Genomic DNA, 13,656 nt, shown 5'->3' with positions numbered 1-13,656 from the left:
TTGAGGGAGAGCTTGCATAGCTGCTTGTCCCGTGTACAACATACAGGACAAAGTCATTGCCTGTCAATCTTCGATAGTGGATTCTAGCAGCTGTCACTCAAGGTGGCACACCAGCCTGCTTTGCTAAGGTGTTGGATGTTGTGCGGTTGCATCAATGCTTCTGCTAACTAGGGGAAGGGGCTCTTACATTAGCAGCAGTAAGCCCCTCAAGACTCACTGTTCTGACAAGAATAAATACCCGTTCTACATACTCAAGCAATATTGCGGTGTCTTCAGTGCCTCCTTCTGCAGTATGTTGTTAAGCAGTTGTTCTGTCAAGCTGTTCCAGAACAGAGCACGCACTGACATGGATATATTACACTGGAGGACTGGCAGGTAAATGGATTCAAGCAGAAAGCATGCATTTCTCTTTCAAGGGTTTTTGTGTAGTAGCGTGCACCACTTGGGACATCGGGATTATTGGCTTTGTAGGAGGTCCTTAATGCGAATGCTGAATGCTGCTTTTAATTTCTTGTGCTTCGTCCTGTGCAGTGAGGAGGGCACAGATGGGAGTTCAGCTGGGCTCTAGGTAGCTTGATTTGCTATTGCGGCATTCGTCGGTGCTGGTGGGGGAGAGAGAGAGACTGATGACTCATCAAGTCAGGTGGTTGTGCCTCCGCTGTGTGTCAGAAATTTCTTTCCCTTCTGCAGCAGGCTTTCTCATCCCTCTGTGTAGGGGCACTAGAAGGACAATTATTTCGTAAGTGGTGGTGCTTAACTGCTGAATTCTGGCTTTGCTTCATTGGGCCTGTGGATTTTTGTTACTCCCTGTTTCTGCAAAATAAGGTAAGAATCTGTTTATATGATAAAAGGCTCATGGATATTCATCCTTGCTGTAAGAAGGCTCCTTCTTAAAATCTCACTGGAGTCTTAATTTTGAAGAGATCTTTGTGGTAAGGCAGTTCATTGTGTAAATTCGGGGACTGATCAAGTGTTTGAAGCAAAACCAAGGAACTGTAATAGAAAACAGGTTCCTCTGGCATTGTGAGCGGGATAGTTAAATTTTGGGGGATACTGTGTAGCCAAATTGCTGTGCTGGGGAGAAATCAAGATGGAAAACTCAGGTCATTGACCCTTTCTTGTTTAATTATGACTATAAAATTACTTTAATAAATCACCTCTCAGTCAGAGGTGGTTCTGCAGCAAGTAAAATTTTAATTTCTGGCACTGTTAGGCAGAATATCCCCATGTTAGAGGTTAAGAGCATATTTAAAATCAACTGTTGAACTGCTTAAGACAAGGAAGATTCTTGTTTATAAGTTGTAAAGGACGCAAGATGCATTTTTGCTTGTAAGAAATTAAAATTAAGCCCTCTATAGGTGTGCTAGTGGGCTTTGTAGGGGTGGATGGCATGTAGTGCCTAATAACCTGTATTGACAAGAGGCCTACGAAAGGCTTGTAGGACCTTGGTAGATTTCTGAAATGGCTAGCTACCGTGGCTTCTGGGTAAGTATGTACTGCCTGCGCACACACAATGTTACGTTTAGCAAATTCTGACGTGCTTTAGGGAATTTCATTTTACCTGAGTACTAACAATGAAGACATTTAACAGTGTAGGTAGGTGAGGCAACATTTCTGCCCTCAAGGACTTTTCAATCTAAAATGAAGATCTGTAATGCCGATACACAAGCGCTGGACAGCTCTGCAGAGACAAATAACAGCATATTGGCTTAATTTGTCTTCAGTGCTAAAAGGTGTGTAGCCCCTTAAAAAGAGAGGTCAGCTTGGCTGGGTGAGCACTGGGTTTTTACACTGGGTGTACTTTGTTTGGAGGTGTATAAGAGACAGAACAAGGAAAGGTAAGGAGGAATTCTCTGCATATTTTACACTTGGAATATTTAATAGGTATGTGTTTAAAAGCAATTGGTGTAGATGCTAAAGATCAGGACAAAGACAGGGCTTATTGGTGTGTTGCTAGGTGGTCTAGCAGGGGAATCCCATTTCCTGCTGGTTGGCTTGGCTGGTAAGTGGGGAAGGTGGCTGCGGGAAGAACGAAGGAGCAAAGCAGCCACAGGAACAAGAGAGGCAGGTGCTGGGTGTCAGGATGCCATTTTAAGTGCAGAATGACTGTTCTAAGATTGTTATTTGCATCCCTAAAAGAGAAACAGTCACTTCAAGTGGCAATCAGCTGACCTGCACGTTTTGGATATGAAGAAAAGTTAATTTAAATTGAAACTGGTCAGTGTTCTTCCTCCTTTTCCTTGCCTTTGTTAATTGACTCTTTTATATGGGACCCTGTATGTACTGTCTAATTGCCAAACAGCATCGCTGATTCAGTTATGAGAATTTGGTTAGCTTGCTCTTTATTGTGCCTCTGTAGAAGATTTTGGTAGTAGGACTCTAGAGATTGTTCTGTATCATGGTATGTTCAAGTAAATGTTTTGGATGGATTTATAAGACCAGCTGCTTTTTTTCAGCATGAACAGTAATTGTGCTTGAGTTTTGCAATGTTTTTAATTCTTAAAAGCAAAAAAGATGAGGTAGTTATATTGGTCTGATCAGGATCAGCCCTTACCAGCTGCTCAGGAACTGCAGATTGCTTTGTGAGGACCTCTCCTCAGCCATTTGTCGGAAGAGACTTTTGGGAAATAAGAAGTGAAATTAAAATTGGCTTCTGGGCCTAAGCAACAGGCAGCTTAAAGGGTAAACTATCATTGTGGAGAGTGGGGGGATCTAACAGATATCCGACTTAGCCTTTGGGCTTGAGAGCAGTTAGCAATTCCACCCCAGGCTGGTGGTGACTGAGTCACGATCAGCCGCTGGGGAGGCTGTTGTGAAATGAATCAATGGTAGCCATGTTAGACAATCCACTCCAGCAGGATAAGGAGCCTGGAAGAAGCTATTCCTTCAGGATGAATAGAAGTTCGGAATCATTGGAGACCCTTTTCTTACCGAGCAGAGCCACTGATTTAAAATGTTTGGATTGGTAAAGAGGCTGAGGAGCAGAGGATTTGTAGTATAGTATTATAAAGCTGGAAAACAGTCGTAAGATTTTAAGAACAGCGGATGTCAGCTACCTACTGCTACTGAAGAACAGGCAGAAAACCATCCTTTAATGATGGTGGGAGGGGTGGCAGCGTAGTTGTCTTCCTCCTTGTACATGGGGCAGGTTTTCAAGCCTGAGTATGCCTCTGTATTTGCTGCCTTGCAGATGATGCCAGGTTAGGTTAAGCTTCTTGCAAGGACTGAGTTACAACAGATGCCTCACATGGCTCATGTCACTGAACCGTGGACTTTTGCTGGATAGGCCCTTTTGGTATGCCAAGAGCATCGCATGCTGGATTGCCATACCACACCTTTCACTAGTCTTGTATCATAAATGTGTCAATACCCTAGAAATGGGTAGAGAGTTGCCTCTAATGCTGATCAGTTTCCAAGGTAACGCAAACCACGTTAAGGCCTGACAAAGCAAAACCATTAAATGCTCTTATCAGCACCAGAAACAGGACAGCCCAACTGTCGATTACAGGGCAAATGTGGATCGAGGAGGTCTGTTTCTAAAACAGCTTTTCCTGTGCCGGTTATTTAGATTCTCTAAACAGTTACTGGCAAGAGATGTTAGTGTTTAACTGTTGCAAGTTGAGGTTTTTGGCCATTATTCTGCACAATTCTTCTACAATGCTGCATGGGTTTCACTGAGAGCAAGACTGCGTGATACCTAGCTGTGAGGCGTATAGAGAGGACTTGCGTGTTTGCCTGCTGGTGCTTATGAAAATGTATGTTTCTTCCCCTGAACACTCTGATTCAGCGGCTCGAGATAGCCAAAATAGAATTTTCACAATTAATATTCGTAGTATTGCCTTTTACTGGTGGCAGTAAAGTAGCCCCCAAACATTCCCTTGCTCCCACAGAATCATGGAAAACTCCATGTTTTGAAGGAGGCTAGATGAGATGTGGAAGACAGAGGAGATTCTCCATTGTTTAAATATCCTGTTATTGGGCTTGAAAATAGTCCAGCAGTGTTATGGCATTTTTGGGGTGTAACTGTTCCACTCAGTGGTGTTTTGGAGGCATATTACGTGTGATATTCCACCCCTGTGTTTCTGCAATAGGGGATGTTAGTTCTTTTGGTTGTTTAAATAAGTTACTTTATAACTTTTTATAGCTTTAAAATCAGTGTGCTTGAAGTGCTTCAGGCTATGTGAGTCAGAATTCTTCAGTTCAAAATTCTTTCAAACTGGAAACAAGGAGAGAGCAGAGGGGAGGAAGAGGAAGAATTTATTACAGGTGTGTATTCCTCAGAACTGACTCTCTTATTTTTTTCTGTCTGTACAGTTGAACAGGCAAAATGGACTTCTCCAAACTACCCAAAATCCTTGATGAGGACAGAGAGGCTTTTGTTGGCTACGTCCATGGAGTCTCAGGACCTGGTAGGTATTATTTTGTAAAGGAAATCATAAGTTCTGTTTCACCTAGTGTCTTTGTTAACCTTGTTCACTTGGAAGTGAAGTGGAGCAGTATAGCAGAGCTCTGGGCTGGGCTTTTTCTCTTTCTTTTTTGGCGGGGAGGCTTTTTAAGAAGAATCACTGACTTATTCTGCTAAAATATTAAGAAATACACTAACAAGATGTTACTGCTAATTAATCTTATTTAAAGATGTAATGAGCAGAAGCAGGCGGATGAATAATATAATAATAATAAAGCCAGAAGGTAGTAAACTTTCTGGATGAGATAAAGCCACTTGGTCAGAAATCTGCAGGCCCAGTGTGTTAAGCTTCTCTAAAAGGGTGTTAGATGCATAGTCCATTCTCACTGAAATGTTGTTTGACCATGTGCTCTCTGGAATACTTAGTCCCCTGCCAGTGTCAAGCTGTTGTGTGTTACTGCACCACAGGCTGGAGGAGCTCAGCAAGGAGCTGCAAGGGTCAGGGAAGGTGGCAGTGTGGTGGTCGTGCCACTGGGAGAAGGAGGACTCTTCCTCCTTCTTTGTCAGCTTAAATACTTTCTTCAGGCTCTGATGGTTACAGCTTTTGAATACATGCAGACTGTAGCGTCTTTTCTGTTCCCTCCTGCATTCTCTTTAAGAGATGAAGGAAAGGATGGGAATGTGAGAACAGAAGAATAGCATGCAGCTTATTTGATGGATGAGAAGCTCCCTTGGCTTGTGTCTACCTAAATAAATGCCTGTTCTTTAACTGCCAATTCTTTAACTGCAGAAGTGATACTTAAAAATAATTTTAAACCAATATAGCTTGCTTTCTTGGGAAGTGGAAAATGTATTTTTGTGTAAATATGTGAACCTTGATTGCAAGATTGATATTATAATATTAATGACATGAAAAATTTTGGCCTAAGGCAGCTAGGCCTCATGTATGACCTGCTGAAATTGAACTCAAAACAGTAGGTTTCAGGCCCAAAAGGTGCTGTAAAAGAGTCTTCCTCTGTTGAAAGTCAATTTAAAGGGCTTAAGATATACACCACTTTTCTACAAAACGAAATATCAAAATAGTGCCTCCTTAAAAGCTATGTAGGCATCTGACACTTGAGATACAAGGGTATGTGTTGCCTTTAGCAGGCTCCTTGGCTTGATCTCTGCATGGAAATAGTTTGTTACATTAGCATCCAGATGCTGCCACATCAAAGGTAGGTTTGTGTGGCTTGAAAATGATGGTCCCTAACCACAGGTTTATGTTACTATCAGGCGTCAGGTGAGCTTTTGCCATTTGCTTGTATGTTTTTAATTTAGTCAGATGGAAATGTGGTCCAGCTAACTGAAAGGGAGCAGTGCCTGTGTAACATGTCTGTCAAAGTTCATGGTGTCTCTAAAACCCTAAACATTCGTCATCTGTCAAGATAGATAAGAGAAATTACGGCACGAATTGTCTACCATGAACCACTGTGTTCTGATAGTGTCCTCTTATTGAGCATAAAGGAACAGTGTGAAAAGTATAGGGAAACTTTTTCTTTCGGATTTGAAACTAGAAATGTCAGGATTTGGGGCAGCCAAGTTTGTGAAATCAAGAAATGTGCTTCTGTTTTGGATGAATACCAGGCTTATGCTGTGCAGTCCTTAGTAACTTCTGATGAGTAAATTTCCTGAGCTACAGGAGAAGTATTCACCCATGTGTCTCTCTTCTGCAGTGGTCACGGCGTGCAACATGGCAGGTGCTGCTATGTACGAGCTGGTACGAGTAGGCCACAGCGAACTGGTGGGGGAGATTATCCGGCTGGAAGGTGATCTGGCAACTGTCCAGGTTTATGAAGAAACATGTATCCTTTCGTTGATCCCTCTGGGCCTGCCAGTCTGTGCGGACCAGAACACAGTGGTGACAAGGGTGAAGAAGGCAAAGCTGACTGGGGCCAGCACTTGGTACTTCCAACATTGGCAGGCAGAAACATCTGTTCTGCGCATCTTTTGTAAATTCTGATGGCTTTGAGGTAAATCTTATCTCGCTTGGCTGTGTTCCGAGGAGAATGTTTTTGACTTTTATGGGGAAATAAAATAATGAGTATCAGAGAATTGAAGTTCATTTTAATTTAAATATTTTAGCTCCTCGTTAAGGAAGTTGTCTGACAAATGTCAACCATAAATGGCAAAACTACAAAGGGGTTTTTCTTTTTTTTCTTTGCGTTTGAAAACTATGTTTGCATGACATTTAAATAGGAAATGTAAAGTCGGCAGGATGCCACCTTCTGGGGAGAGTATTTTGCCAGATGTAATAGATTACGTTTTTGCTTCTGCAGAGTGCTTATGGAATCTTGGTCCAACTAGGATGCAGCATGTATTCTAAAATCTAGTTACCTTAAAATGTATTTTCTATTACACACATATGAGAGAATGTCAGAAAAGAAGTCAGGAAACTTAAAGCTGGACCCTCCTCTTTTTTTTTCCTTTTTTTTTTTTTTTAACCTCATATTCTTTTAAACCTAGGAGTTGTCTCTGTGTATCTGTAGAGGCTAGGAAAAAGCCTGTGCTGTCTCCCAGAGCTTTGTTCTGAGGAGCTGGATGGTAAACTGGTGACTAGCTCCTGTCTGTACCTAATAATTTGTCTGTTTAGATGGAATCATTTTAGACGGCATCATTGTAATATCTAGTAGCCTTTCATCAGTACATGTAACAAATTTGAGTCTAGTTCGCTATTGGGCTCCTGAGGAGAGGGTTCTGTTATAGGGCTTTCTGAAGTCCACTTGCATTTAATCTCTTTGAGTCTTGTGTAGGGTTTTCTTTTGTATTCTAGCAGGGCCTTTTGCCAAACTACTGGCCCTTTGCAGAGAAATCCATTGTGTATCTTTGGAGATTAGACAGTGCATAGACTGGACAACTTGACATCAGAGAGGAGGGAAATAATGCTGGTCTTGGACAAACTCCCTTTAAAATTAGACTGCTGTCAAAAAGGCTGCGCAAGGCTCAAGTTCAAAACAGTTGTGCGCTCTAACAAATTCTGAAGCAAAAATTAATATATTTCATAACATTGTCTGGCTTTAACAATCAAACCTGTTTCTAGGTATGGAGATTTAAGCAATGCCTGACGTTTTGTTGCTCTGCTCCCTGGTGCTCCAGTAAACTCATCCATATAGTTGACTCAAACTGATGATCATAAAGCAGAATATTTACCCCTACTTTGCCTCTCTGGAGTATGAGCAACTTTGTTACATTACCAATTTTAGCTTGAGTTTAGTATAAAGTCTGCATGCTTGTCAAATGATGATGTGTAGTATAGTAATAAAAATATTACCTTTAAGTCAGAATGGTGGCTTAAGGATATGATGATGTGAATGTGATGCCTTCTGCCCTGTTTCTTTCCCTTTCTCTGAATGAACTTTTCCTCAGCAAATCTTTAGCTGGTGTCTCTGTAGGAGATCCTGTACTCCGTACTGGCAAACCCCTGTCAGTGGAACTAGGGCCTGGCATTATGGGAGCTATTTTTGATGGTATCCAGAGACCTCTGTTGGACATCAGCACTCTGACCAAAAGTATCTATATCCCTAGAGGTGTCAACGTGTCGGCTTTGAGCCGAGATGTCAAATGGGACTTCACACCTTCCAAAAATCTGCGGGTATGTTCTGACAAGCTTATCTTCCCCTCTTGCTCCTGTACTGACAGAGCTTGGAGCCAGAGCAGAGTGCCAAGGCTATGACTGCTGGGAGCTATGGTTAATGCTGTATTAAGTTTGTGAAAAAGGGTGCTAGGAGGTGGTAGCCATGTATGAGACTGGATGGCAATCACCAGGACTTACTCTATGTGACTTAGTGTCTTGTTGCTGCATATGAGAAAATTGCAAAGTGTTAATATATTTCAAAACTGTAAAGAACTTAGTGGAACTGCACTAAGCATAAGCAGGAGCAGATGTTACCTGAGCAAAAAAACTCAACTGCAGCACACATTTCATGAATGGTGAAAGTAGCCTCAGAGCTGGGAAACGCCAGTGCTTTAGCCCTTGGCATCTTCTTTTTTCCAACCCTGCGGGTTAATATATCCTATCCTTCCTCTGCTTAACACGTTAGACTGAGAGGTATAAAAGACATGAAACGTGCTTTGCATCAGTCAGTAATTGCTACTGTCTGTGCCTTGAAAGGTGCCTGAACTCAGATAGTGTTGCTAGCAATGTGCTGTTAGCATAATGAGTTATGTAAATGGGCTACTGTGCTGTAACAGCACATTTATAAAGGGAGGAATCACAGTGCTAGTCTTAATAGCTATAGTTATTTTATACAGTTCTTTGTCAAGGTTCTTTTTTAAAAAAAACTGGAGTTCTCACTTATGACTAATAGACCTGTTCTTGTTTTAGGTTGGCAGCCACATCACCGGTGGAGATATTTATGGTGTCGTGAATGAAAACTCTCTTATCAAGCACAAAATCATGCTGCCCCCACGGAACAGGGGTACAGTTACATACATTGCTCCGCCAGGAAACTATGACACTTCAGTAAGTCTCCCAAACAGCAGTTGGTGTTAATTGCGATGTCTCTTTCGTGAGGTGTCTCTTTCTGTTCTGCACGATGCCAACTAAAATGTGTTTCATGCAACAGTTTGAGTTAATGCTCACTTCTGCTGCCCTGCCTGCAGGGATGACATGATTATCTTGTGCAGTTACTTTCTATGTATATAGCTTCCCAATGGCACTTCAGTGTTTGCTGACCTCTGGGGATCTACAGGATCTTATGAATATGTAAAGTGTGCTTTTCAAAAGCATATTTTCAGTTGAAGCTTCATCTTGCACTTTTTTCCCCCAGTACTATTGTAAATACGGGAAAGAGCCTTCCCTCGGGAGGGGATGATAGTGTGTTGAGGTTCTGAGAAATCTGTGGTGGTATCAAAGACCTAGCTGTGCAGAGTAGTTGAGATGAGAATTTGCGTGCTGGTCCAGTGTGCAGCTGTTTGCTTACTTCGGATGTCTGGTGCTGTCTGTTAGGATGTTGTCTTAGAGCTGGAGTTTGAAGGTGTGAAGGAGAAGTTCACTATGGTCCAGGTCTGGCCTGTACGTCAAGTCCGTCCTGTTACTGAGAAGTTACCAGCCAATCATCCTTTGTTAACTGGCCAACGGGTCCTGGATGCCCTCTTCCCGTAAGTAATATACTTTATTTTCTAGTATGTAAGAAATCTCTTGGGGGGGGGGGGATCAGAGGGAGGAGGCCTTAAGTATTTTTTTTTAAGGGCGTCAGACCCCAGGCTTTCACTATGTATCACACCATAATCTCAAAAAATAATCAGCTGAGTTCCTTATCTCTCTGTATTTGCCAGGAGAACCTACTAGTGGAAAAAGGAATATAAGTTTAATAAGGTAGTTTTAGTGCATTAATCTAGAAAAGAATGGAGAAGCATAAACTTAACATAATCATGCCAAATCTACAGAAAGGCTAGAACTTTCGTGCTCGATATCTCCATTTGAATGCATAAGTAGGATCTCTTTCCATGGTCTTGAGGAGGTATAGTTCCCAATTATTTTGGGGTCACCACTTATGAAAACTGTTGCACTTAACTGTAAAACAAAATGCTCATTTAAGCAGCTAACTTCCAAGACACTGAATTTGGTAATTTTGGTCCTAAAATATTGTGCTGCTTATTCTTATAATGCACAGCTAAGCAGTTTTTCTTTTCTTGGCATTTGCATTCCACTGGTGCTTCCAGCTGTGAAAACGGCTATGTTTCAAGCCTGAAAGTCTAGCTGTTGTACCAGCATAACTGGTGTACTTCAAGGGCAGTAAAAGAAAAGGATAGGTTATTCCCTCAGTCTTTTGGCTTAGTGAAGTACCTCTGTGCTTCTCACCCAGAACACTGAATTTGCTGTTTTTAATGAGGGAGATTTATTGGAAAACATAATCTAAGATGAGAGAGAGCTGGTTTTGAGTTTCTTGCAAATCTGAGTCCATTTTCTTTACTCAGGTGTGTACAAGGGGGTACAACGGCGATTCCCGGGGCATTTGGTTGTGGGAAGACTGTGATCTCACAGTCTCTCTCAAAGTACTCCAACAGTGATGTCATCATTTATGTAGGCTGTGGAGAACGAGGAAATGAAATGTCTGAAGTACTGAGAGATTTCCCTGAGGTTAGTATGGAGAATTCATGGAGAGTAAACCTTCTTGGGAAGACCTGCTATTGTACTGGTATTGTAACTGAATAAAATACCATATTCATAGTTTGACTTGAAATGATCATCTCGCTTCCCTGCTATAAGTTCTGGCTGTAGTAGCAGAAATCCCTTTTGGCTCATTCAAGAATGATTTCAGTGGCCCCTCAGTAAACATCTGGACTAGGTTTTGGGTGTACCCTCTAACTTATTTAAAATAAAACCAAAATGAATGCCAGGGTGTAATTTAGCACAGTTAGAAGTACCTTACCTTTCACTGGTAATGTCTCTAACTTTTATAACTTAACCATGCATAGCAAATGCAGCATCTGTATTTACAGGCTGCAGAGTGGTGATACCAACAGTTACCAGGTATCAGTTTGATATGTTAGGCCTGGGAATAACTTCTGAAGGAAGTAGAAAATACTTTTTTTTTTTTTTTTTTTTTAAAAAAACAGGCAACAGGTTTACCAATCCTTCTAGCTATTGTTATATGTTAGTGAATTGGTTGTGGCAGAGTCTTCTGTAAAATATGGGAAAGAAGCCAGATAATCTGAACTGTTAGTTTGAAACTGCACTGTCAGAAATAAGGGGTAAAAGGCTTGAGTGTTGATTCGTTACAAGATGAGAAAGTCAAGCTGTGGTGGACATGAAAAAGGTAAATCCCAGGGTATTCTACAAAATTCTACAAAAAGTGGAATTCTACAAAAATGTCAGGATATGCATTTTGTTGTTCGGGTGCTTGTGAGTCTTCCCCAGGGTTATGTATGTGGTTTTATGTCCAGTTGTCAAAGGCAAACTTGGATTGGTGTAGATGGGGGAATAAAACGCTCTCTGATTCCTAGAAGCCTTATGGCAAGAGGCTAAAATTTCTTGGCTCTTCCAGCCTAGTAAGCTGAGACAGAATAATGTACTTCCTGATGCAGAGGATTTGTCATTGCTCATTTGAATGGGATCAATAGGGATTTGCCAGTTGGAGCAGATGAGATGAGGCATGTACATTAAAGAGTTAAGCTGTGTGCAGTCTGGAAGGCAAACCAGCACAGTATCCTGAAATCTTGAATCTATCTCTGCTCTTGGTAGAGTAGCTGTGAGGAGAGTATCCTGATACAAGGCGAGTAATACAGTAAAAAAAAATAATCAAAAAATAAACAAAAAAACTTGCTACTGTTACTTCCCCCCCTTTCTTTTCTTGCATTTTAGTTAACAATGGAAGTTGATGGCAAGGTAGAAAGCATCATGAAGAGAACAGCTCTGGTAGCAAATACCTCCAACATGCCTGTGGCTGCCAGAGAAGCCTCTATCTATACTGGTAAGATTTACAGGAGGCTGGAAAAGGCTGGGTGTGTAGAGCAAGCTACCGTGCTCTAGTATTTTCAGTTTGTGAGATGCTCAGTACCACGAAACCTGCTTAGTTTCAGAAGTCAGCCCTTTCAGGCCTCGCCTGCATGAAGGCCTAGTATTTTAATTGAATTTGGCTTGCTTGTATGTAATTCTGATTTCTGAATATTGAGTCAATTTTGCTTATAAAGTGAACTTACTGCACCAGCTCTCCTGTAGTTTTATTCCATGTATTAATTATGTAAGCTTTTGTTCATGAATAGCTTTTTGCTGCCAAGTACAGTCACTTAATGGGCAGGAATAGTACTCGCTGAGTAGGCAGGCTAGTCTTCTTTCCTTTGTGGCCTCTTAGAGGTTTTTTTTTAAATTCTTTTTTATAAAAAGTTGTCAGATAATTAAGATAAAACATGACCAACCTTTTCTTACTGTTGTATTGTGGCAGTTTGAAAGGGAAGGAGACATTTTACAGTAAGAGGAGGCTTTGTTCATGGTTTCAGTGAGGCAAAGAGTAGCATCAGTGACATTGCTGTGTCTCGTCAAAGAAACACATGGGAATGTAAGATGAGCCAGAGTAGTTCATATGCAAAAATGGGGAGGGTGAGAAGAAATAAACAACAAAAAGAACAAAAAAAAGACAGCAAGGATACAATCTAGTGGGAAGAAAGAATAACTTTCAGTGTCTATTTCCATCAAAATGTAAACTTAAATAATTTGGCTTATTTGCATCTTAGTGACAACATGCAAGTGTAGAATTCCTTTCTGAACTGTATCCTGCAGCACACTGTTGTCTTTGTTCTAGGAATTACCCTGTCTGAGTATTTCCGGGACATGGGCTACCACGTCAGTATGATGGCAGACTCTACTTCCCGATGGGCTGAGGCCCTCAGAGAAATTTCAGGGCGACTGGCTGAAATGCCAGCTGGTGAGTAGTATTTTCTCAGGCTAGTCTTGTAAATGCATCCTTTAAACTCTGAGCCTTTGACTCAATTTCTGTGTGTTGGTGTTTGCAGACAGTGGTTATCCAGCCTACCTTGGTGCCCGTCTAGCCTCTTTCTATGAGCGAGCTGGCAGAGTGAAGTGTCTGGGAAATCCTGAGAGGGAAGGCAGCGTCAGCATTGTTGGAGCGTGAGTGTTGCATTTCTTTGCTTTGCGTTGGCTGCAGTTCTTTCTCTGTGTTTTGTGTGTAAAAGTACCTATTTTTCAGGTGAAAAGAAAGTATTGTTGCTCTGTGCAGCTGCAGAACTAAAAATACGTAGTTGAGTACGTAGACGTTTAGTCTCTGTTCACCCAGAACTACCGCTAAATTGTGCGAGGGGGCAGAAAGAATGAGTGTGGATAGGTAGTTCTGAGAGGTGTGGAATTGCAGTCACTTCCAGCAATCGGAGCAAATGGCTCAGGGAAGAATGTCATTAGAGCTATCACTGAAAAGTATGTCAAACCATGCTCGGAGCAGGAAAGAAAGGGCAGTCAGAGCAGCAGTGTGTGCACTTGGGGGCATAACAAATCATGATTCTCTTGCTGAAACAGAGTAGAATTACATGGAGCAGCAAAGCTCAGGCTGCAATGGGCTGTGGAAAGCATGTGGTGCCCAGACGTTCTTCTAGGCTATATTGATTTGTATATCATACTGTGAGCAAAGTGAATTTCCCCCTGGCACATTTTCAGGAGAGCCTCTGGCATCTGCAAGAACACCTAGGGTCCGATCTTAGCTCTGCTTAGTTCTGCTGTCCACAACATATGTACACAAATGCGTTGTGCTTTTGAGGTT

The 13,656-nt window shown here is 41.7% G+C and overlaps 1 protein-coding gene across 4 annotated transcripts in view; it reads left to right on the top strand.

Moving 5' to 3' along the window:
- The window catches only part of ATP6V1A (ATPase H+ transporting V1 subunit A), a 32,177-nt gene that overhangs the window by 8,495 nt on the left and 10,026 nt on the right, over positions 1-13,656 (top strand). For 3 of the 4 annotated variants that reach the window (XM_064465312.1, XM_064465321.1, XM_064465297.1), the window contains exons 2-10: positions 4,315-4,409; positions 6,121-6,249; positions 7,822-8,036; positions 8,769-8,906; positions 9,393-9,544; positions 10,364-10,526; positions 11,751-11,859; positions 12,688-12,810; positions 12,899-13,013. In XM_064465312.1, coding sequence (XP_064321382.1) covers positions 4,328-4,409; positions 6,121-6,249; positions 7,822-8,036; positions 8,769-8,906; positions 9,393-9,544; positions 10,364-10,526; positions 11,751-11,859; positions 12,688-12,810; positions 12,899-13,013 — 1,226 coding nt within the window. In that variant the 5' untranslated portion in view covers positions 4,315-4,327. Of the gene's footprint in view, positions 1-672; positions 826-4,314; positions 4,410-6,120; positions 6,250-7,821; positions 8,037-8,768; positions 8,907-9,392; positions 9,545-10,363; positions 10,527-11,750; positions 11,860-12,687; positions 12,811-12,898; positions 13,014-13,656 lie in introns of those variants that run through there. The other variant, XM_009503451.2, reaches the window with a different exon arrangement.

The sequence above is a fragment of the Phalacrocorax carbo genome, chromosome 1, assembly GCF_963921805.1.
Source record: "Phalacrocorax carbo chromosome 1, bPhaCar2.1, whole genome shotgun sequence".
NCBI classification, from domain to species: domain Eukaryota; kingdom Metazoa; phylum Chordata; class Aves; order Suliformes; family Phalacrocoracidae; genus Phalacrocorax; species Phalacrocorax carbo.
This window is presented reverse-complemented; position numbering and strand designations above follow the sequence as displayed.